The sequence below is a fragment of the Papilio xuthus genome, unplaced genomic scaffold, assembly GCF_000836235.2.
Source record: "Papilio xuthus unplaced genomic scaffold, Pxut_1.1 DF828177.1, whole genome shotgun sequence".
Classification (NCBI taxonomy): domain Eukaryota; kingdom Metazoa; phylum Arthropoda; class Insecta; order Lepidoptera; family Papilionidae; genus Papilio; species Papilio xuthus.
This window is the reverse complement of record NW_013530472.1, coordinates 1134972-1159037: the sequence shown is the minus strand read 5'-3', so window position 1 is coordinate 1159037 and position 24066 is coordinate 1134972. Positions and strand designations below refer to the sequence as shown.

General features: G+C 36.0%; 2 protein-coding genes across 2 annotated transcripts in view; one reads left to right on the top strand and one right to left on the bottom strand.

Moving 5' to 3' along the window:
• Window positions 1-13717, top strand: part of LOC106113707 (terribly reduced optic lobes) — a 109173-nt gene extending 95456 nt beyond the window's left edge. The window contains 30 exon segments of the mRNA XM_013306567.1: window positions 44-235; window positions 312-597; window positions 705-855; window positions 989-1169; window positions 1357-1568; window positions 1800-1979; window positions 2338-2434; window positions 3052-3151; window positions 3295-3524; window positions 3719-3846; window positions 4218-4490; window positions 4730-4903; window positions 5467-5618; window positions 5753-5882; window positions 6147-6310; window positions 6472-6679; window positions 6815-7006; window positions 7085-7226; window positions 7314-7449; window positions 7708-7877; window positions 8178-8404; window positions 8565-8707; window positions 8951-9055; window positions 9374-9475; window positions 9587-9836; window positions 10093-10290; window positions 10612-10709; window positions 10947-11064; window positions 11440-11581; window positions 12548-13717. Coding sequence (XP_013162021.1) covers window positions 44-235; window positions 312-597; window positions 705-855; window positions 989-1169; window positions 1357-1568; window positions 1800-1979; window positions 2338-2434; window positions 3052-3151; window positions 3295-3524; window positions 3719-3846; window positions 4218-4490; window positions 4730-4903; window positions 5467-5618; window positions 5753-5882; window positions 6147-6310; window positions 6472-6679; window positions 6815-7006; window positions 7085-7226; window positions 7314-7449; window positions 7708-7877; window positions 8178-8404; window positions 8565-8707; window positions 8951-9055; window positions 9374-9475; window positions 9587-9836; window positions 10093-10290; window positions 10612-10709; window positions 10947-11064; window positions 11440-11581; window positions 12548-12551 — 4885 coding nt within the window. The 3' untranslated portion in view covers window positions 12552-13717.
• A 190-nt stretch (window positions 13718-13907) lies between these two features.
• LOC106113710 (uncharacterized) lies at window positions 13908-14706 on the bottom strand. The gene is made up of 2 exons (XM_013306571.1): window positions 14612-14706; window positions 13908-14530 (listed from the first exon to the last, which is right to left on the bottom strand). The coding sequence occupies exons 1-2, from the start codon at window positions 14624-14626 to the stop codon at window positions 13976-13978; spliced, it is 570 nt and encodes a 189-aa protein (XP_013162025.1). The 5' UTR covers window positions 14627-14706; the 3' UTR covers window positions 13908-13975.
• Window positions 14707-24066: the final 9360 nt, after the last annotated feature.

Here is a 24066-nt window from a genome sequence, read left to right as displayed (position 1 = left end):
CCTGTCTAGAAATAATACATAATTTCCTGTGCTTTCTTTCCAGGTGTATTGCTTCTAACTCTATGGGCTCATCAGACAAGTCGGTCGTGATCACAGTACGCGCTCGCCCGTCGAGACCAGTCCGGGAAAAGCTCACGGTGTCCGCAAACGCCGCTAACCTTACCGAGGGCCAGAGCACGCGCATCGTGTGCACGGGGACTGCCAACGTGCCCGCTGGTACCATAGAATGGATCAGGTATTAAACATCAATTTTAGCCATTCGATCAACGATTTCAATTCCATTCTTTACTCAATTCCCATAATTTGCACAGACAAGATGGTGCTCAACTATTGGAGAACGTGCGATCAGACAACGGCGTTCTGTACATCGACCGCGCGACAACAGAGAACCAGGGCATCTACGTGTGCCACTCGATATCAACAGAGATCGGTCCCGTGCCCATCGTGGTCACCATCATACCTCTGAACCCGCCCTCGCCCGGCGAAGCCTCCAACATCACCGTCTCTGAGAAAAGTCTGAGGTTACACGCCGGAGGCAGCGGCTCTGTCGAGTGTAATCCTACAGGAAACCCCCTGCCTTTGATTAAATGGACCAAAGTTAGTATACGTAACTAGTAAAAAATTTAAACAAATAATTCTTACTATTAATCTTAGCAAAAGTTTATTTGTTGTATGTTTCATACTGAATGTAAACTTGCCCACAGTATCAAGGCAACTTCGGTTCCGGTGTTAGCCAACGGTACAACTCCCTGTTGGTCTCCAACGCACAGCCGAGCGACGAAGGTTACTACGTATGCGAGGGATCTGTCAGAGATGAGGCTATCGGCATCATATACGTTTATGTTGCTGTCGAAAGTGAGCTCATTTTACATTCCTTTAATACCGACGAATGATTGATGTTACTATAATAAGATCCGTACTGGGAAGATGGTACGGTACGCCTTAGAAGTGGCATTGCATTGTGCAACATAGTGAGTCATGATTTCAGAACGCGAGCCGCCGCGTGTCAGCGTGTGGCCGCAAGGAGAGCAGGCTGTCGCGCTAGGCAGTCCTTTCGTGCTGATGTGCCGCCTGTTGGCCGGCGACCCCGAGCCCGTCGTCACCTGGGAGCGTGCCGGCGGCCGCAGCCTCGCGCCACATGCCCAGCTTATGCCTAACCACGAGCTAAAGTAAGTTCATTTACCTAAGGAAATGTGAATCTTGGAAACGACTCTGAGTTTTTGCATCATTCCTTTTTTTCTACAAATTTGCCTGTATAGACATACAATAGTAATAGTTTCAGTTCACTGTTTCAGTCTTCCGCTTCGAATATGATGTAACTATTCGAAATTATTTATACTAAATATGTTTCTACAGCTTCGAAAAGGTTGACGTAAATGACGAAGGCGAGTACATCTGCACTGCAACAAACGAGGCCGGCAGTGACCGGTCAAGCGCTGTCATCAAGGTCCGCTCTCCGCCGGAGATATTCATCACGCCCAGCGATTACGTGGAGGCAGTGCGCGGCGACTCGGTCACCATCGAATGCCGCGCCCGCGGGTACCCCGAGCCCATGGTCTCCATCAAGAGTAAGTTACATCATATTATGCCAGTATAAGAAGTAAGAAGACTAAATGGCTAATAAGACCTTATTTGAAGTGCGAAACAAATAAAAATTTCGCAAACGTCTGTGATCCAATTATTTTAATTGGACAGATTTTGAGAAGCTTCATATGAAGCCGCAATATTTTTCATTCATTTTGACTTTAATCAACAAGAAAATTTCGTAAGATCTAAGTTTTATAATATGTGTATTGCAGCGAGCCCGGATATGCGCGAGGTGGTGCCTCCTTCGCGCGGCATGGCCGTCCTTCGCATTCCGTCTGTGAGCGAGCGTGATGACGGCATGTACGTTTGCACCGCCTCCTCCGCTGCCGCTACTATTGACCAGCAGATCAACATCCGCGTTGACCGTGGCGACGGCGGCCTTGGCGACTTTGGTAAGTTTTTTCTATTACACTTACGCTCTACCTTTAAATCTATTACTGGTTGTTTTGTTGATAATGTTTTTATTATTTATGTTTTTAGTTTTTATTAATTACTAGCTGTTTCCCGCGTCTCAGTCCGTGTGTAATTACAAAAACATAATTAGAAGTATATGTGTTCTTACAGACTATGTTCTACATCTACGCCAAATTTCATTGAGATCCGATCAGCCGTTCTGGAGATACCTTCAAACAAACATCCATCTATCCATCCATCCATCTATTCATCTACCCATCCATCAATCTAAACATTTGAATTTATAATTTAGTAAGAAGTAAGATTATAATAGTACGATATGTGTTAACATTGTAGAGGGCAGCGGTGAGGTCGACATAAACGTGGACCTACCTGTGTACGAAAACAGACCGTCTAACAGCATCGCCATTGAAGGCAGGGACGCGCGGCTAAGGTACACTTTCTTAAAACTCATTCATTTACTTTACAGCAACTTTCTGTAGATTAGAAAATATAAACCTGTGTAGACTGATATCTTTGAAGTGTGTCCATTTATGATAGATTAGTTTGACAATTCACTAGAGATGGATTGAGTAAAATCGGTTATCGGTTGTTCTCATAGAACTTGCAATCGAAAATTGTTTTGGAATTATAAATAAAATTATTTTTATCTATTCCTATTAAAACGTAATACTGAAAAATTGAGGTGTTGACAAGCAAAGAAGAAATGCATTTCATGTATTTTTTTGTTAATTGTCATTGTCAATTGCCATACATAGCGAAATAACTGTAATAAATTAAAAAAGTAACAAAATACCTACATCATGGAACTTATTTGTTCCTTAAATTTGTTATAAGACCGATTCTCGATAGTTCATAGTTCGTTATGTGCGTGCGGTCCGACACTATGACAACCGTTCATTAAGTACAATATTAAAACTCATACAAAATTAATTCGATACTTCATAGGCGTCAGTTGTTGAACTATAAAATAATCAATCTTAAATACACACAATATAAAAGTCAATATTTGGTATATTTATAAAGTATTTATAAAAAATTGTGGTACAGTTGCAATGGATCTACTGATTTCGATGTCGCCTGGCGCAAGGACAACGGTAGACTGAAATACAACGTGGAAGCGCGTGGCATCGAGCTCATCATTAAAAATGTAAGTAGTTAGATTCATACATACATATATCCTTATTTGATTCAATTTCGCTACATATTTTCTTGTTGTGAGTGTTATTGCTAGCAATACACCACCCTATGTCATTAATTCTACAAAACATTTAATTTTTTATATGTGAATAGGCAACGAAATCTGATTCGGGAGTGTACGAGTGTCTTCTGAAGAGCCGACAAACGGGCGAAGTGCAGCAAGTGACAACGATCAGGCTGTTGGTGATGGCAGTGCCGCGCATCTCGCTGCGGCCAGCCACCCAGGTCGTACAGCCAGGCCAGTCGCCCACCGTTGAGTGCGTTGTTACTGGCGACGACATCAGAGACATCACCTGGAAACCTGTCAACAGGCAACCCTCTAGGTGCGTCATCAATGCTAATATTGTGAAAAAAAATATTCATATTTTGTAACAAATAATCTTAAAAACTACTAGTCCGAATTCATTTGCTATTAGCAAGTTACAGTAATAATTATTTTATATAATATAAAAATACAACTTGATGAGCACACATTACTATAAATTTTCAAATGAAAATAAAATGTAAATATTTGCAGCCGTATTGAAATCCGAGGCTCCACACTGATATTCCGCCAAATCGAAGTGGAAGACGCCGGCCAATACGAATGCTTCGCTCAGAACCCCATCGCGAACGCATCTGCCGTCGCTGAAGTTATCGTCAGTGGTAAGACTGTCCGCTTCTTTTTCCCAACAATGCTTGATGTTAATCCACAAACAACAGCACCGACACTGAAATATAGTTGAATAGCGCAAAAAGAGAGAACAGACAAGAAGAATGAATATGCTTACATCACCGTGTACAGGATTTACTCCTGCACCTTGTTGTTAGTTTAAATTTGCATACTCCTAGCCGAGAGGTGGATCGTTTGGAATGTAGCAGGTATATAATTGAGTTCATAATCAGTGTTGTAACAATTTAATTGAACGTATCAGCTCAGTTCCGCTCTATCCACTTTACGGTGACGGACGCACTCTAATGATGCTTTAAAAGTTGTTGAACCGCTTTTGGTATGCATGTGACAATGAAATTCTTAGAAGAAAGTGGAGGAAGAGCCACGGAGTCGCACGATAACGAGCAGACCGCGTACGTGGGTGCGGCGGTGCAGCTGAGCTGCAATGTGACGCGGCCCAGCACGCGCATCCGTTGGAGCAAGGACGGCACAGTGCTACCGCGGTCCGCACGACAGAACGACGACGGCTCGCTCTTCATACGGATCGCGCAGAAGTCCGACAGCGGACGCTATATCTGTATCATTTACGATCAGTACGGCAGAAAGACTAGCAATTACATCAACCTGCACATCGAGGGTCAGTTATAGTCAAACGTAATTGTACACTCGTAGTTGGAGCTTCAACGACCGTTTTCGTCCCTGTCTCCCTCATTGCTTTTGGCGGCGGGTAAAATTGTCATGCTTGGCCTCTCTGTTGTTTCCTACTTTTTCGCTGTATTCATACGATAACGCCGGCTTGAAATATTTTAATTAGTGTTCGTTTTCTTTTTTTCTTTTTTTTTTAAACTGTGCTGACGTTTTTATTGTTACACGAAGGTGTTGAATGCTTGAGATCACAATTTCGATGTCATGATGACTCCGGTTGCATAGAGAAGATGCTACTGTGTGACGGATTTAGCGACTGTCAAGATTCTAGCGACGAAGGGAGCTGCCTCTCGTCAGACGACAGTAACCCGGATATCCTATCGGACTCGGACATGAACTCCACCGGTAAATCTGGTTGGGAAGAGGGGGTCGGGTCGTGTGTGGTTATGTCGTTATATTGGTATATTTAAAGGGATATTTAATCGGTATTATATAACTGTGGAGTGCTGTTCAAAAATGTTCTATGTTCTACGTCATTCGGCCTTGAAAACTGTCAACTTTAATAATATCAAAATTATAATTGGTAGGACCTCTAGCTTGTATTATATAAACAGTAATTTCACAAGTTTGTAATATGACAAAAGTTTGGTAAGGGGCTTATTGGATAACGTATGAAAATATTTTATGTAATTGTTATTAACTCAAGCTAAATGTTGTCCTGTCAAATGTTTTGTGTGAATAAGTTATATTTTGTATTATTTGTGTTGTAGTGTTTATTGATGTAGTAGATATTGTACAGTGTGCAAATATTTATTTAGTTTTGCTTAGCATGTTATATTGTAAATTGTGGTGTCTGCATGTCTTAGCTTAAATTGTAGACTTTTGTGAAATATTTATTTGTACTTTTGTAATACGGTTTTGGTGTACTCACGGTAGACATTCGTATATTTTGATCTACTTTCTTGTAGGACCCCGCAACAATGGTGAACTAGTGTCAATCGAACAACCAAAGAGGCAGTACATAGTTGGTGAAAATGTGGAAGTCAAGTGCAGGACCATTTCAAGAGACATCCGAGTGCATTGGGAGCGGTATGGGACAAACCAATACGTAGTTTCAAGGGTAATTAATTTTAATTATTTTATTTTAACATATGTTATAGTGTTGTATTTTTTTGCCATACAAAGGAATGTTATAAATTTGTCCTACGTGAGTGGCTACTAGCTATTTCTTATCTGTATATTGTACGTGAACAGACATACGGCGACGGCGCGTTGCTGATTCTGCAAGGAGTGCAAGAGGCGGACGCTGGCCTATACCGGTGTATTGGCAACAGTCCCTACGGAGATACGTCCTACGATGATTTCAACCTCGTCGTAGTTCCAAGTAATGTTCTTCATAAATACTTCAGCATTTAATTGGCAAATGAGCAAGCGACTTAGTACAATGATGTCGTATATTTATAATTAAATTAAAAATAATTAATATTAAATATTTTTTCGTCAAATCATTTGGTCGTTTCGTGCAACAAATGTTATTTTTCGAATGTAGCATTTAAATTGCATCATATTTTTCTTTTTATATATATAAATATAACTACTCCATCACATTACTTAAAAATTTATCTTAATCTACCATGTTTGATTTCAGTTGCTAACAATCAATTGATACCGGCCGAGTCGCAGCCCCAAGCGTATACGGCGCGCCTTTGGGATTCCGTCAGACTGCCCTGCAGCCACAATCTGGAACAACCAGTTAACATCGAATGGACGAAGGAGTACTCCCATCTGCCTACCAATGTCAGAACTAATGAAGTGAGTATACCATGATCTCAAAATTGATGTTCCAATATTTTTTTATCTCACTATTATTTATTGTAGAAGTAAATATTATCGTCAAGTCATAATGAGGGAATCTCGGGAACCAGAGGAACTATAAATGCGTTGTTTATCATGTACTGTTAATTTTTTTGCAGCCCGTGCTAGATCTGGACAGCGTGAGTGAGACCGATGCCGGCACATACATTTGTCGAGTGAGCAACAATCGCGCGGCTGTCGAAACACGCGCCATATTGCGAGTAACAGGCATCGTGCCGCGCTTCAACGGAGACAGCTGGCTCGCTCTACCTATGATAAAGGACGCCTACATGCAATTCGACATTGAAATCTCATTCAAACCTAGCGGTATGTATCATAACATTAGGAAGAGACTGATCCAATGACCGGTTAACAAGAAAATATACTTGATAATTTTGTTTTTCCTATGAAATATACAAAAGAATTGAATTGATTCGATACCCAAGATGTTTAATTTTTCAGACAACAACGGCCTTGTTCTGTACAATGGTCAGAATTTGGACCGCAGCGGAGACTACTTGGCACTGCAGCTAATAGATGGTGTACCCACCTTCGTGTTCGAAACTGGCAGCGGCCCAGTTATCGTGTCCGGTGATAGACCACTCTCACTCAACACTTGGCACACCATTAGGATCAGTAGAACCAACTCTAAAGGTAATAAAACATTATTTATAGATAAAAAAAATAATATCAAGAGTTTTTTCTTAATTTTTCATAATTTATCGGATGCAGTTTCTATGGACGTGGATAATAAGGGTCCGTTCACATCTGAGTCATCCCAGCAATGGGACGTGCTGGACTTGAAACAGCCGCTTTACATCGGCGGTGTACCCGACCCTAACCAACTGCCAGCAGATCTAGCCGGAGCATCAGGGTAAAAACCTTTTAATATGATGTATCTGAGAGATGAAGCTTAGTTCTAAGAAAGGTATAATATTATATGGTTATTTTACAAACGCAGCTTCATCGGGTGTGTAAGCATGCTGATCCTTGGACGTGAGGAGATTAACATGATGGCTGACACTACGAGCCAGAACAACCTGAAGGAATGCGACTCCTGTGTGCCCAACGTGTGTCTCCATGGCGGCGTGTGCCAGGTTGGTTTTCAATATTATCAGTCAAGGTATTGTTGACTATTGAACCTAGACATTCGATAATTGCAATCAATATTGGCCTTTGCCTTCATTAAAGAGACTCCCATCTTTAACCATAGCTTTGACCCTTCCTTCAGAAGGTTTCCTCACATGTGTGGCTGAGTCCATGGTCACAAAATAAGATCAAATTATAATCATGTAAAAACGATCGATGCTACTTGTCCAAAGGGATACATTACTTGACGATTTTTGTGATTGCAGGAGGCACGCAACGAGCGAGGCTACGTGTGCCTCTGCCCCGCCGGGTACGCAGGCTTGCGTTGCGACCGCACGGGCGAGGCATGCCGACCTGGTCTCTGCGGCCCCGGTCGCTGCACAGACACTGCTGACGGCTACAAGTGCGCTTGCCCCGTCACGTTCACCGGCAAAAAGTATTTTTCACATCTCTTTATTGTTTTGCATATAAGTTTATCTTCAAGGTCGTATTTGACCAATTATAATCGAAGCCAAAGATACCTATACTTTTCTAGTTAATACCAGTCAAAACTTTACTGGTTTCGATACTCCCTTGTTCCGTAACTATGTCCTGTCAATGTATCTTACAACAAAAAAAAAACCCAGTGTGTCTTAGACCCTTTTAAGATTCACTAATCTAACGTAACATTCTGTTATGTTCATTACTTCATAAAATTTGATGTTATTTAACATACAATGGTGGAATTATTTTTCAGCTGTGAACAAAAGCAAAACATCGAATACCCAGCGTTCACGGGGAGCGCGTTCCTGGCTATCAGACTGCCGAGAACGTCTCGTCGGTATTTCCGTATGTCAATGAAGATCAAAGCAACGCCACCAGTGATCGACGGCATAATAATGTACTGCAAGGCGCGCGGCGGAGGATACACCGCACTGTCCGTGCACAACGGAAAACTAGAATTCCGATTCGACCTCGGCGATGGTAAATTACACAGTACATTTAAACCAGCTTAACCCATTACTTTGTTAATATAACGATCATTTAATTAATAATAAACAAACCAAAGATCTTTTGCCGGGTTGTTTTAGTTTGTATTTTTATAATTGTGAGTCAAATGGTCACGGAGACATGATGTTCACAGGAAGACCAGTGGTGCTGACCAGTAACAAGACACTTGATGTGAACGAATGGACCGACGTACACGTTGCACGAGTCGGCGCTGACGTCTCTATGAAGATTAATATGATTGATACATACGAACAGAAACTCGCCTCTAACAAAACGGTAAAACTAAACCTAAGACTACTTAGTAATAGTTAAGTTCATATTATTTCTAATGATAATTTTGCAAAATAAAAATTAGCCAAATTTTCTATAAAGCTATGAAATAAAATACATGAGAATAATCTTCTGTCTTCCTGTAAGATGTGAAAACACATAAACATTGGATTAACAATGTGTTTATCCTTACATATCTAGATAAAGGTGATTAATCTGTAAAATGTTAATGTTAAATTTGTCTGTCAGGATGTGATCCTTGACTCACCGATGTACGTCGGAGGCGTGGACGAGTCGATAACCTTGGACAACAGCACTGGCGTCATCGGAGGATTCAGCGGCTGCATTAAAGAAGTTTGTATTTTTTTGAGAAATTAAATAAGAACTAAAGAGTCACTTGATTCGTGACTACTACCGGTAAATGTCTACAAGGCAATGTACAGCAGATATTCTTTTTCATCATCATCATCATACTCAGCGTAAACTTGTCCACTGCTGGACGTAGGCCTCCCCCAACGATTGCCACTATGCCCGGTCCTGTACCTGTGTGTCCTGTGTGATATTCTTCATATTAGAAAATAATTATATAATATGTGGTGGGGAAAGGCCATTTTTTCTTTAAGTTATTACGTTATAGCTATTACATTGCGATATTCATTGTTTGTCCAATAGGTTCGCTTAAACCAGGGTGATCAGCTGGACATTGTGAACGCATCTATCCAGTCGGCTAATATTCAAGAATGCCCCAACGACGTCCGCGGAGACATCCCTGAGGTGAGTATTTTTTTTAATTTAATTAGACTTCTTTCTTCTTCTTTTTTTGTCTTTCTCTCAATCTCTCTTTTCAAATAGAACATTTTAAGTGATTATTATTGTGTCATACAGGTATACAGCGTGTGCAGCCTGTGCCGTAACGACGGTAGGTGCACCTCACTGGACGCCACAGCTTGCACGTGCCCCCCCGGTTTCTCCGGCACGTACTGCGAGAACAGGTCCTCGTACCGCACGCCCTACATCGACCCATGCGCCGCGCGACCCTGCAGGAACGGCGGCATCTGCAAACTGGACCGCTCCTCCAAAATGAACTACACCTGCGACTGTACTCTAGGCTTCGCCGGCGCTAATTGTCAGATGCGTAAGTATAATGTCTTAAATATTATTTAGAATTAAAAGCTTTAGATGGTATGTAAAATTATATTTTACATGTTTCCTTATTTCGTTGATATATTGTTATAATTGTTAATCAATGGTAATTTCTCATCTCGAGCATAAGATGTTTCGTATAGACTTTGATATACTGATCATATCGTACTACGACAAAAAGTATATTGAAGCTTAACTTTCTAAATTCTAATTCATTGAACTGTTTACTAACCATTCTTTATTTGCAGCGCTTGAACTACTGGAGAGTGTCGGTTTCAATGGCAACGGATACCTGGAATTGCCGGGCAACATGTTGAGCTACGAGGACCTGGGCAGGGAGCCCGCGGTGATGGCGCTCGCTATCAACACCAACTACGACGGAGTCTTACTTTACCACCACGAGGCACAAGCACCACCGAACTCCGGAGATTATGTCCTTATCAGAAGTAAGACATTGTTCACATTTACAGATTAGAAAACAGGTATGAAGTAATGAGAATGAAATAGTGTACGGATGGCTAAAAGAGTAAAGAAGTACGGAATGTATGTACAGATTTTAATGAGGATACATGTATGATAGTTGAAAGAAATGTATGGAAGAGCAGTATTTCCTGCGTCCAATCTAGAGAAAGAAGATTTTCCCATGGAACTTTAACTATATCAATAAAACATAAATATTTAATCATGCTTATAATTTGCAACACGATATAAGTCATTGATATAATATGTCTTGTGATCATCGTATTAATAATTTATTTTTATTGCAGTTGAAAACGGAGTGGTCGTGATGGAGTGGGACATGGGCAGCGGACTGAATGAAGTGCGCATCGAAAACGTTCAAGTCACCGATGGAGACCGACACGAGGTAAATAACATAACATTTAGTCTTCTTATCGAATAAGGTTCAGTCTTTTAATCGAATATCTATCAATAAAAAGTAATTAATAATAATAATAAAAATATGCATTACATTTTAATCATTCAAGCATTAAGAAGGAAAGTTTTCTTCACCAAGAAAATCATAATTTGTGACACTTCAGGGTACTGATATTCTGCGTCTATAGATTTGAATTAATATTATAAAAACTTATTATTGTAACAGATTATCGCCAAACTGCTGACCGACAGCCGAGCTTACCTCTCCGTTGATGGAACCACCAAGATAGCACAATCCAACGGATTTGCAAACGTTATGAGTGCTGACTCTAATGTCTATATAGGTAAGTTTAGACCTTTTGTTGACTAGCTTATATCCGCGACTTTGTCTGCTCGATATTGAAAATAAAACTTAATAAGTAAGCTGTGTGTTCTTCCGATATGCTTCCAAACATCCATCCATCGAAACTATGTGAACATTCGCATTTATAATATCAATAAGATTGATTCATTACCTTGTTACACGATATATTTTGGCTTCGAAAATAATGTTTTCTGTAATTGGCTGCTAGTGTTCCCTACAATCACGCGGTCTCTAGAGTAGATTGAGTAAGAGAAATCTAATTTCTTTGAATGCGAAGTAACACTACTGGTCAAGTTCAGTTGTATACATATTGTGTTTGATAAATTATGTATATTAATGTAATGGCAATTGTCAGGTGGTATACCGGATCGTCTGAACTACAACCGCTACCCGGGTCTGGTGGGTTGCATCGAGCAAGTCGAGCTGATGGACATGGACCGTGGCATCAAACTCGGCCGCAGTGCTGTCGCCGGCAGAAACACCCAGCGATGCAGGGAGTCAGTAACATTTTATTACATACATCATAATTTACATGGCACTATACTTACTAATTCATATATATTAATTATTATTAACGCTTGGGATTGATGCTATCATTATCTCTCTTGTTTACTCTGTCGCACACACGTGGCAACCTAGCAGTAGGGATGGTCAATCCAGGGGGATCGTAACACACTATAACGACCCCTTTGACTGGATATGATTTAAATTGTTCCAGTATCGTAACAAATTGGATTAAAATGAGAACAGGTTGTGTCGCATAATGCGATGGTCTTATAAAATTGTCCAAAATATAAATAACGAAATATTTGACTATGTTAAGATTAAAAAATATTACACCTAAGGTCATAAAAACTCACTACTAACAAATTGCGTTTATTTACGTTTTTATTGTACTAAATATTGTGTCTTTTGCACGCTGCATTGGATATAACAGTTCTATGTTCCCCGACGTGTATCCCTTCTTCGAAGAGATTGAGGTTTTCGAATCTCCCCCAATGTACAAATCATTGTCCAGACCTCAATCGGCCCCGATTTGCGGCACCTGCCTCATTTCTGCTCCGTCCTTTGTTATATTCTTATACATAACCATTCCTTACTAACCGGACAACTATGTCGAATACTAATATGGATATTCAAGGTATTGTATATTACATTTATATTTAATCACATTTCGCCTAATTCGTTTGCATAGAATTTAAAAAAAGCTAAGGAAGTAGTCTATATGTTCTTCATCAAAATCCGTTCAGCAATTTCTGACATACATAACTGTCGCATTTATTAGTAAGATATTCTATATCTACCAAAATATCGTGTTAAAATTTTACTATATTGTAATTGTAGTTTATCTTGTGGATTTGTATGTTACGGACAGACATACACATTATTATGACAATGTATATATATTTTCTTGTTTGCAGTTCTTTAGTATATAATGTTATCTAATGTTATTTTATTTTCAGGTGACGGATCACTTTATGAAGATCGACCTAAATAATATTAATCGATGATATGTCAAATTAATTGTATCTACAATTTGTATAACTACTGTAATCTCTTATGTTGCCAGCGACTATCTCATTTCTATTGTTCATATATATTTGAATTATTATTATATATATTCTTGAATTAACAATCAGTTTAATTATTTGGTTAGTTTATTCATGTGAACTTTACAGATTGATATTTGTTAAATTAGTAGATATTTTATTAATATGTACCGTTTTATCTAGTATTAAGTGGACTTCATTGTTCTGGACAATACTGCTAGCTTAGTATTTAGATAATAAAAATATTATTGAATATTAATTATTGATATATATTTATCCAATGTTTCCGTATACTGCGACGGTGCTGTGAGGAGTTCTGGTGCCATACGATTGAATCATTACTATTATTAGGCTTAGGATAACTGTGCTACTAATTTTTATCTTCTTGCATATGTTAATCCACTCGCCTACTAAGCTTTGTTTTTTTATACCTTTTTTTTATGAACTATATATATTTTTACGAGTGTATAAATACACTTTGAGAGTGTTTACTTTCTAAAAGTTCTCTCTAAAAATTAGAATATCTTTTTATAATTTCCACGAAACCCTTATTTTAATTACAATGTGCCAAAAGCAGTTTAACTAGTTTTTTTTTTGTAAATTCCTTTTATTTTTGTCACTGCCATTTATTTGCTGCCGTTGCTTTTCTTTTATAATTTAGTTATATAACTACATAGTACATATTTCCTACAATTTAAAGGCAACGAATATGCTAATGTGAAGTACTTAGGTATATTTTAGAATGAAATAATAAATGGTATATTGTTGTTTATTTTGTTTGATTAGAACGGTGGCATTTACTTTCATTATAACTGCATGTAATTGGTCGAGCCGCTGATGCGGACTTAGCTTTTTAAGTAATACTTAGTCATTAAAAGCATAACATGTGTCAGATACTGTTTACTAAGTCATCAGCTGTGGCATACTATTTTACCGAGATGACTTTAAAGTACTGATGTTATGTATGAATCCGATTGAATTTGATATTGTATCAAACCTGCCTACGTAATAAGGAATTCTATTGTGTGTACACTACTAAGTGAACAACTAATAATAAATCGATTAAACTGTCTATAAATATAACTTGTGTTTTCTCTTATAATCCACTATTTTTTTGTTTTTTTTATATCGACTAAAGTAAATAATATAATTTTTAAGATTACTAACACTACATAATGTTAAGTAAAAATATTATATTAATGAAGTTATACTGACAAATTACAATCGAAGGATTGTAGCGAACTTTAAAATTTTTACAAAATTATCTGAACCGGTGAGAGAGTCACTGCTAGATCTGTCTGTTTGTTATACCCACCAGGACAGTCTCGGTCTATACTTAATTCAAATGTCATGAGACTTTAGTTTCCGCCAAAGCCTTGCCCGCATACCCTGGTAGCTGCAGTCTTCTAGCCAGTTGACACAAGACTTCTCATGATTATAATATATATCGTTAGGTATAACCGTAACAAAAGGATCCAAGTCCCCAGGATTGATGACCAGGAAGTCATTCCTACCCATTTGTTCCACCACCGGCCGATCGTAGAGCGCTGATGATTTCTTTTCTAATGCATACTTAAGCTCTGCTTCCACTAATTCCGCGAGAAAATTTTTATTACGTGGTGTCACTGGAGTTTCGGTTGTGTCCGACTTTTGATCACGCAGCAATAATTGTATTTTCTTCTTCGGTATATGCATTCTTAAACTCTCTATAAGATATTTCTTTTTCATTTTCTCATCCGAATCGCACCTCCGGCCGTCGTGTTTGGATCTTATTAGAAATTTTATTCCATCTTCTAAGTTACCGTACGCACTGGATTTGATATTTTTCTGATCATTTCTACTTGAAAGGCTCATTGCTTGCACGTACTGCAAGACCAAAGCACTCGTTATAACATGCTGAAAGTATTTCAAATTATTAATAAAATATATGTCTACTTAATATCAGGCATGATATTAAACTTTTAAAGTAGTACTCACAAACAGCAGCGACATTGCTTTAGAGAAATGCAAATATAACGTGTGTTCAATAAAGTTTCTACAACAATATCATACATATGTTACTCCAATCACGCGTGAAATTAATTTTAGAAATGAACCTTGACTTTTTAAAACCTGAAAATACTTAACATTTTTATTACTCAACATTTTAATTTTAACGAGATTTCTTTCTGTTTAAACATTTATATAAAACATACTGTGATCTCGAATCTTATCGAAATTGGACTAGAAATCACGATGTTACCGGTCACTAATAAATTTTAAAATAATCATCAGCTCACTATACGTTCCCATTAAGGGGCACGGAACCTACCCCAAGTCCGGGGTCAAGGCCATTATCAACCACGATGACCCAATGCAAAGCTGTGCCAATTAAAAAATATTTATTAAGTGGGGAAACTTGAACTAATTCTGTTTGGACTTTTTTGAATGTAGAAGAAACGGGAGAGGTGTGTCAGCACCGCGCCAAATGAAGGTCTGTGATCTCTGCCTTACTACAGGCGTGACTTATGTTGTTGGTTTGTTAAAATAAACTTTTTTTAAATGATTAACTGAACTGACCTTTTTTATTGAATACCAAAGTAATTTATAAAACTCTATCCAAACTAAATCCATAATCGATTAACATCTGTACAGATGTGTAACTATTTTTTTCAAAATCGGAGCACCAAGGCGGAGTTACGCGGTAACACAGAAAAAATACAGATGACTAGATAACCTCCTTTTTTTCGGATAAAAAGATAGATTGGATTTTAGATCTGTGTCAAATAAAATTCATAATCTTTGACTACACAGTTGAGGCTACTTATTTCTTTATTTGCAGATAGAATGTTACGATTATAAGAATATTTTTAGAAACTCCAGTTTAAAAGCAATGAAAACATGCCGCCGTAAGTAGTACTGTCCGGCATTGATATAGGCGTTGCTAGGCAACGGGGCTTATCCGCTAGTCTTCCATTCGACTCAAAGGGCAAGCGTGTACATATTTTGAAAAATAACAGTGATCTTAGATTTAGATTATAAATCTCCTTTGTGATAAATATAAAACTACACCGTACTTTTCTACTGTTGGAACATCTGTTACAAAAGATCTCTCATGCTCAGTGAAAAAACGAACAAACCGATATGATTCTATACATGTTTTTGTCAATGGAAATGCGTGGTTGTAAATATAGATTTTGCTAGCGAATATAACTGATATTGATCAAAAACAACGTAAGTACTCCTGATGTAATTAGAAATTACCTAATTTGTCTAAAAACTGTCAGTTTGCGAGTTTGAGAATGCAAGAATTCTGGAACTCGCAGAAAAAAAGCGTCTTTTTGAATTAAGTACCTACATCTAACTTTTCTGTTGCTCCATAACTAGCATTTTACATTCGTATTTTACTAGCTGTTGTCCACAATCATTAGGAGCCTACGTTCTTCCAGACTACGTTCTGCAACAATGCAAAATTCCAGAGAGACCCGTTAAGCCGTTCTGAAGATACCTTGTAACAAACATCCATCCACCCATATTAACATTCGCATTTATAATATTATAATAGTAAGATTACGTACGTATGCAAAGCATAAGTGTACCTTATTATTAATAATTATATACGATAATTTAGTGGTTGGCCCGGTTTACTCAAAAGTATTGAACCATGTTTGAGAATTTCACAAATTTAAAGTTTTACTATCGGCGAACTATCTTGGTTAATTTTGCTTTTCTAGTCTATATTAAAATCCTATGTAGATAAAAAATAAAGCTAGTGTGTGTTGTTTGTTTCATATGTTATTGGGCTAATTAAGCAGTACATAAGTTAAGATAAACATAGTTAAGTCGCTTGTATACAGATTTACTTTCAGATATAAAAATCAGCAAAAATATTTTTACACAAGAAATGAAAAATTTAAATATTTCGTTGAAAGCGTGGAGAGCTTTTTGATTGATAGCGCGTATCTTCACTTAAGTTCGCTCGACTGAGTGCGCCGGACGTCGGTGCCTTGCGTGCGCGTTTTACGATTTTCTTCAATATCCAAAGTTTGACCTGATTTTAAATCGCGTCGAATTTACGGTACCAGTGTTTAATTGTAAATTAAATTTTCAAGATTGTAATGTGTTAAGGATTTATTTGTGCGTGATTTTGTGATCGCGACCGTGACAGCTGGTAAGTAAAAATATGTACAAACTACTTTTTTCAATGTTCCTGAAAATTATAGGCATCGTAATAATAAACTTTTAAACTATATTTTGCTGAAATGTATAGGAAAAGTCATTGTTATATGAATTAAATTAAATATTATTTTACTTTTTATTTATTTATTATATTAATTAAGACAGGAAACGATAAACTGCTATGAAAAATACCAATACATACCAATTTTACGGAACAATTTTCAATAATTGCTTCATAATTTCGGGGTTATTAGTTAACCTTCTCTGTTCCTAAGGTGTTTCTCAATTTTAAAGTTCTAGTAACAGATTTATTTTAATATTAGTTCTTAAAGGAATAATTTGATTATGAAACAAATATACTCGATATATATTTATTATTTTATTTTAGAACTATCAGGCTTTTAAGACAGACTGCTATTGCACCATATGCTTGTAACATAGTAATAGAAACTAAACAACATCAAAAGCATAAGACCAATGTTTTTACTAAAACTTATCATTAATAAAAAAATATTATATTAGTAAAAATTTACGATTTACGCAAGGACTTTTTCTATTATAGGCTAAACAAAAAACTTTGCAATTTTTTACCTTTTAATAAAACCTAGAACCTCAATCGCATGTACTAAGTGGAGGAAACGATTTGAATATTCATTGAGCGTACAGGAAAAGTTCAGTATTGCAACTTGTTTACTTCCATTAGCTTATGGCGACTATTTTCAAGAAAACTGAATATGTTAGTGCTAAAATTGCGTATGTTAGTTTTCGACCACACTCACAACATCATGTATTATTGTAGACTATAAAAATACAGACAATTTCAAACCTTTTTTCTATAGAAAGCTCTATAGGGATTAAAAATAACTACTTGGCTGAGTACTTGGTATCAGGTGTAGATAACTTGATTGAATACAAGAATACAAGACACTTACTTTATTGAAATTCAAGTACAACTAAACCGACTATTTACGACTTGATACCACACTTTCCTTTAGTTTACACTGCCGAAACACTGTTATAAAAACATATTGACATCTCTTTCATTCTCTTAAATAACAGTGAGATAGTTTTAGACATGCACCCAGTTAGTGTTGGTTACTGTATTTTGACGTCGCTCTGTGCACGTGACTGTTTTACGCGATTACTGTTATTGTATTTTTAAAAAGTTAAGAAAAATGCTCTTGGCATCGACCTAGTATCGTTTGAGTCGAATTAAGATGATGTGATTGTAGTAGAAAATTAAATATAATAAATTAGCATAAAAATATAACAACGATCAAGCCTTACTAAAAATGCTTACTTTAAAACCGTTGCTTGTAGATTTCTCATACTAAAAGTACATTAAGCGAAAAAGACAAGGAGAGTTAAAGTCTAATTAAACGTCTCGATTCTCTCCCTACTCTAGGATACTTTTTACTGCTTGTGTTTATTCATGAAAAGATGCTCAATGCATGTATACGATGAAAGATGGGAAACTTTTAATGTGTCATCATATTCCTTTGGGAATTATTAAAATATATATAGCATAGGAGTTGCTGCGACAGCTCTTAAACTATACGACTACGATATAATTCAGTCATGACGGACGACCTTTAAAACGGCAGACTTTAAAGTTCAGATTTTAGATGCAGTAAAAATACTCCTTATATTAAAGCCGAAAAGGTACAAGAAATGACCATAATCAAATAAAATTAAAAATTACTAATTGGTAATACAGTAAGATTACCAAACCAGATATGAGAGATTACCATATTACATACAATATTACCAATAAATCTATGTGTCGTATAAAGGTATGATGACGCGTCCCGTTATGTTATTCGACACCTATGTACCATGATGATAAAGTATCGCCATTTGTAGATCTGGTAATACTGGATATTACTTACTTACGAAGAAGCAGCGTAACAATAAAAATACTATTACCATAGCTTTATGCTAGGTGAAAGAAAAAAAAATATAGGCGTTGATACAATCTTTGAGTCAAAAAATGTGGGGGAACTTCCTCAGATATACAATACCAATGTTTCATCATGTGAAATGAGATAATATTTTTATGAAATAAATATTGTTAGCAAACATGATTATGTTAGCTTTCCTATCAAGATGAAATTCATTCTGTTACCAAAAGTGTGAACGTTATAAAAACAGACGGACGGACAACAAAGTGATCCTATAAGGGTTCGGTTTCTATCCTATGAGGTACGGAACCCGAAAAATTTATAAAATTAAATAAAAAAGTCATAAACACTTTTCGATAGACAAGCATAAACTATAATATTTGATAAAAATATGTTTCATCTGGTTAGCAGATGGGTGAAGGTCGTTCTTCCATGTCTCCTGTACTATAATTTCTAACAACTGAGATACAAAGATGCTTATTACGTAAATAAAATATATGTTATTTTAATTATAACATCGCTCAATAACTCATAACACCCGCTGAGTATATTTCACGTATGAATTGTTTTCATCATTGTATGTTACCGTAGCCATCCACTGCCGGAATACCTGTACAAAAATATATTGTTGTGTTTGTTTTTTCTAAGAAAATGAAAGGGACGACAACTCTTTTTGCGCAAGTGTTCTTCCAGTTAAAACCAACGTTAAGTATGTTCAGTATTATTGACAGCACTTTATCCATTCTAATATCCAGAAATGGATAGATCGACAGAAGGATGGTGTAAATTTTTAAATTTTACTAAAATTATATAATGTTTTATTTTATTTGAGAAATCTAATTTTTTCCTTATAGTTGTAATACGACAAATATTTTCCTGTAAATCCGTCAAAGTGTTATTCAGAAAAAATCTGATAATATTTCTGAGAAATAATTTTAAATCTTATTTCAAAACAAGATGTTCTTCAACAAACAAATCACATGAATTTTTTTTCGGTGATCGAAACAGTGAAGATGATGAAAGAAAATTAATTAAATTATTTGAATTATAATAACCGTAAACATTTTTCAATGAATAATATTAATATATTGATTGAATATGATCGATTAAATATAATATTTGATAAAAAAATATGCTTCATCTGATTATCACATGGGTGAAGGTTGACATATAATGGCCTACTATATCCATGGTAAGGTAAGATGGTAGGTGTCTTTTAAATACGTCACATGATATAGGAGCGTCGGTGGCTCAGTGGTCAAGCAAATGACTCGCAATCTAAAGATCCTAGGTTCGAATCCCGCCATGTACCAATGTGTTTTTCGATTTCCGATTTACATATGCACATTTATCCGACGTTCTTACGGCGAAGGAAAACATTGTGATGCAACCTGCACATATCTGAGAAGAAATTCAAAGATATGTGTGAAGTCAACCAACCCACACTTGGCCAGCGTGGGTGACTATGGCCTAATCAACCCTAACTTAGTGTAGGCTCCGAGCCCCTCGGTGGAGACGTATGAGCTGATGATGATGATGACATGATCTGTGTTTTCGTACTAGAAAGGAATAATTAAATTACATCTAAAGGTGATTCAGAAACTAATTTGTATCATTCGATGAATAGTTGATGGATTTGTTGAATAAGCAAATTGGTTCATTGACATGGCTCATTGCCTAAGTCGTGCCACTCCCAGCAACATAAAACCTACTCTCATTAACACTCCCGAAAAATTTTATTACCAGCAAACAAGTACGGTCTATGTAAATTACAAGTAATATTGGTAACTTGATCCTAGGATATACGTGTACGGTATGTGTACCAAATGACTGTTTATGTTGTGACCTTTGGGCTTTTAGTAGTAAGACTCGCTGAGGGGAAATTTGACTTTGAAAATTTGAGATAACTAATGAGTAGTTGCGTAGATGTTAGACTGTAGAAGTAACGATACTGATATGCTAAAGAGTAACCTTTAATTCTCACCCTACTAATATGTTTTAGAATTATGAATGCTTTTTTATTTGTTAGTAAGTCTTTATAGTATCCCAAACTGCTATTCTGGATTGACAATTGGTGTTTTTCTAAAGATACTTTCACGAATATAGTTTCGTGTACAAATCATATTAACAATGTTAATTTATATATGTACATATATCTTTCTACATAGCAATGTATCCATTAAAATCGTGGATCAGAATAGCTATAGAAGATCCGGAGCTGCTGTAAAGTTATTTGAAAGAAAAATAACTGACTAATGTTAAAGGAATTTTATGAGACCAATTTAAATAAATACAAATCTAAATTATTATGTACTGCGTAGACTTCAGTTTGGAAACGAAATAATTCAAGCAGTGTTATATGAAGTGCGAAGTGAACTACATTTGTACGTCGATAACAAATTACATTATTATATTCTTTGTTCAATGATTTTTTTTAATTCTTTCTTCTCTTAATTTAACTGAAAGTGTTGCACCAATTAAAAAAATCAATCTTTTTAACAACTTAATTAACTTACTTTTTAAAGACATTTGGAAATAGACACTTTTTTGGGAGTTACTTTTTGATACACATTTTTCTATTTGGCACATAATCATTTTTCTTTATGCTAGAACACGAACAAAGATAAAGGAAAAAATATATCGATAAAATACTCGTAGTGAACATTGCCTCTGTCACCTCACTCATTCCTTACTAGCTGTAAACCGCGACTTCGTCCGCGCAAAATTATTATTAAAAAAAACAAAATTAGTAGCCTATGTTTTCCAGGCTAAGTTCTATATGTAAGCCAAATTTCATCGAGATCCGTTCAAACAAGCATCCATCTATCCAAACATTCGCATTTATAATATTAGTAAGATTACGTTAAAATGTTAACCCTTCAATATCACACAGCATACAAGTATCAAATATTTTTAGTCGTAGTATATCGTGTAATAGTAGTATCAAAAATGTGTAGTTGCGTAGGTAGCCAACTTCCGACAATATTATTTCTTGTATATTGTATATTTTAGCGAAGTCAATGTATATTTTATTCCTACAAGATTGTACATAAATCCACTGATTGCTTATAAGCTTTTACCAATTATCTACACACCGGATATTTCTTTTAGTATAACTCAGTAAGAATATCAACGTATACTTTTAATAGTGTTTCACTTTTACATCTGCTATTAATAATAATAAAATAATACAGATTAAAAACAAATCGAACTAATCAGTAAATATGGAGAATTTCATAGACGCAGAACAAAAAAAAAATTGGCATTTTCTATATTTTAATTTTAAATATTTTTTTATTATTAGTAGTCGACGGCAATCGTACAATCGTTATATGTAACATTCTGGAATACACTTCAAACGAAGTTACTAGCTAGTATTTCAAAGGTAGCTACTCTATGCTCTTTTCACAATAATGCCGTCTGACATTGTATAATATTTCTTACCGAACAAATGATTCGGCGCGCTCTTGTTGCTCTCTCACATGTTCCTATAATACATTATTACAATTTCTTATTGTTATAGGATTACCTTTTAACATTTCCAAAAGATTTAGATTTTTAAAATAGGTACATCTTATAAAAGAAAAGCATTTATTGGCAATTCCTCTGGTGTTTCGGACGTCCATGAGTGTTGATGATGTCCTCAGTGTTTCCGCCGCTCGTTTATAGCCTTCTCTTATCGTTTAAAGATATAACTTAATTAAATGTAAATGAAAAGCAGAATTTCTTAACATCTTAGCACTGGATATACAAACTCTAGTAGGTTTTTTGTAAAAGATTGCTGTCTCCACCTAACATAGAAGGAATTAAGGAAAAGCTTCTAAGCCTTTATAATTAAATATTATCTTTCCCTCTGTGAAAAATGCCAACCATTACTAAATGATCAATACAAAACTTTCTTAGCATGACAACAACTCCTTTGTTAATTAAGGTCTTCGAATAATTGGCACTCGCTTGCAGACTTTTTATTTTCTTATAAATCTTATAATCCTGTTTTAATTAATTAATTTGTTGTTTGTTTACATTTTAAGGGATTAGTCGTTACTGAAGATCGTTAAGGATTTTTAAAGAAAAACAACATTTTAATATCTGTTTGTTTTTCTGAATATTTTTTTTTATTTTTTATATCTGACGCTTGAGCACGATCCCATCTGATGTTAAGTGATGATGTGGTCGAAAGTAGATACTCGCTAGCTTAGTAAATGCCCATTCACTCTACTCTTGAAGGCTCCCATGTCATACTTGGATGGAAAAACAGACGCTGGCAACTTGTTTCAATCCTTTGCAGTAAGGATGATGAATCAAACAAGAATATCTGGCCGATATGATGCAAGTTATACCAATTCCGTTCCTTTCTTTTGTTTCACTTACACACTTCATCTATATCGTTGGCTTTCATACTCTTGGAATTTATTGAATTTGACTTTAATCCTATGTAAACGTACAGTATGATCAAAGGACTATCGTAATCCTCTTTTCGTTTACAGGATAAACTCAATAAAGAAATCGGAATAGAAATTAATAAGCGCTACGCAGTGTTTAAACGTTCTGTACGACCGCCTCGCCTTACGAGTAAAAGAAAAAAGCCAAACCATGGAACGTGTTAAATCCCTGATATACCGATATTAGTACGAAACCCTAAAGCTTTCCATATCTGATAGGTGGAGGGTTAGTGGTAAAAAAATGTTATTTTTTATCAAACTTAGAACACACTAATGGAATCGAATCACTTATTTGGCACTAATGAAAGTTCAGTGTAATATAGTTTGATATTTTAAGTTTGAATTTAAAAAAGAATAAGAAAGTACTTCTAATTTTTGGAACATTGGAACCCAAAATATTTTAATTCATAATTATGACTAAGGCGAGTTACAACGCACGGAAATAATGATTAGATTCAGCGAATTTAAAATTATTTATATGTTAATATCATTAGGGCAGGATGAGCCAAGCGATAAGCGAATAAACTCAGGAAGCCGATAAATTATAATCAACAAGCTACCAAAGCAAAGAGATGTCAAAGTGTTACCTAACATTACTGACCGCAGTCGTGATAAACTATAACTTTCAATTTGAAATAATCTTGGCAAAGATAGTAAGATTACTTTATTTTCTAGATTTAAAATTTAAAAATCCAAAATCGATAGGATTTACAGTTATAACTTACTAACAAATATATGAGGACTGTTAGAAAAATAGCTAGTAAAAGCAATAGCCCGTAGTCGTCCCCCGTCATGTTAACAGTGCCACGATTTCCTTTTCGGGTTGTAGTTACCTCGTCGTGTATTACATTTGTGTGATTTTTGATGTGTCATGTTTGACTGTACTAATCGTGGTACTTAGTACACACACTTTTCGCAGTCCAGATAATTC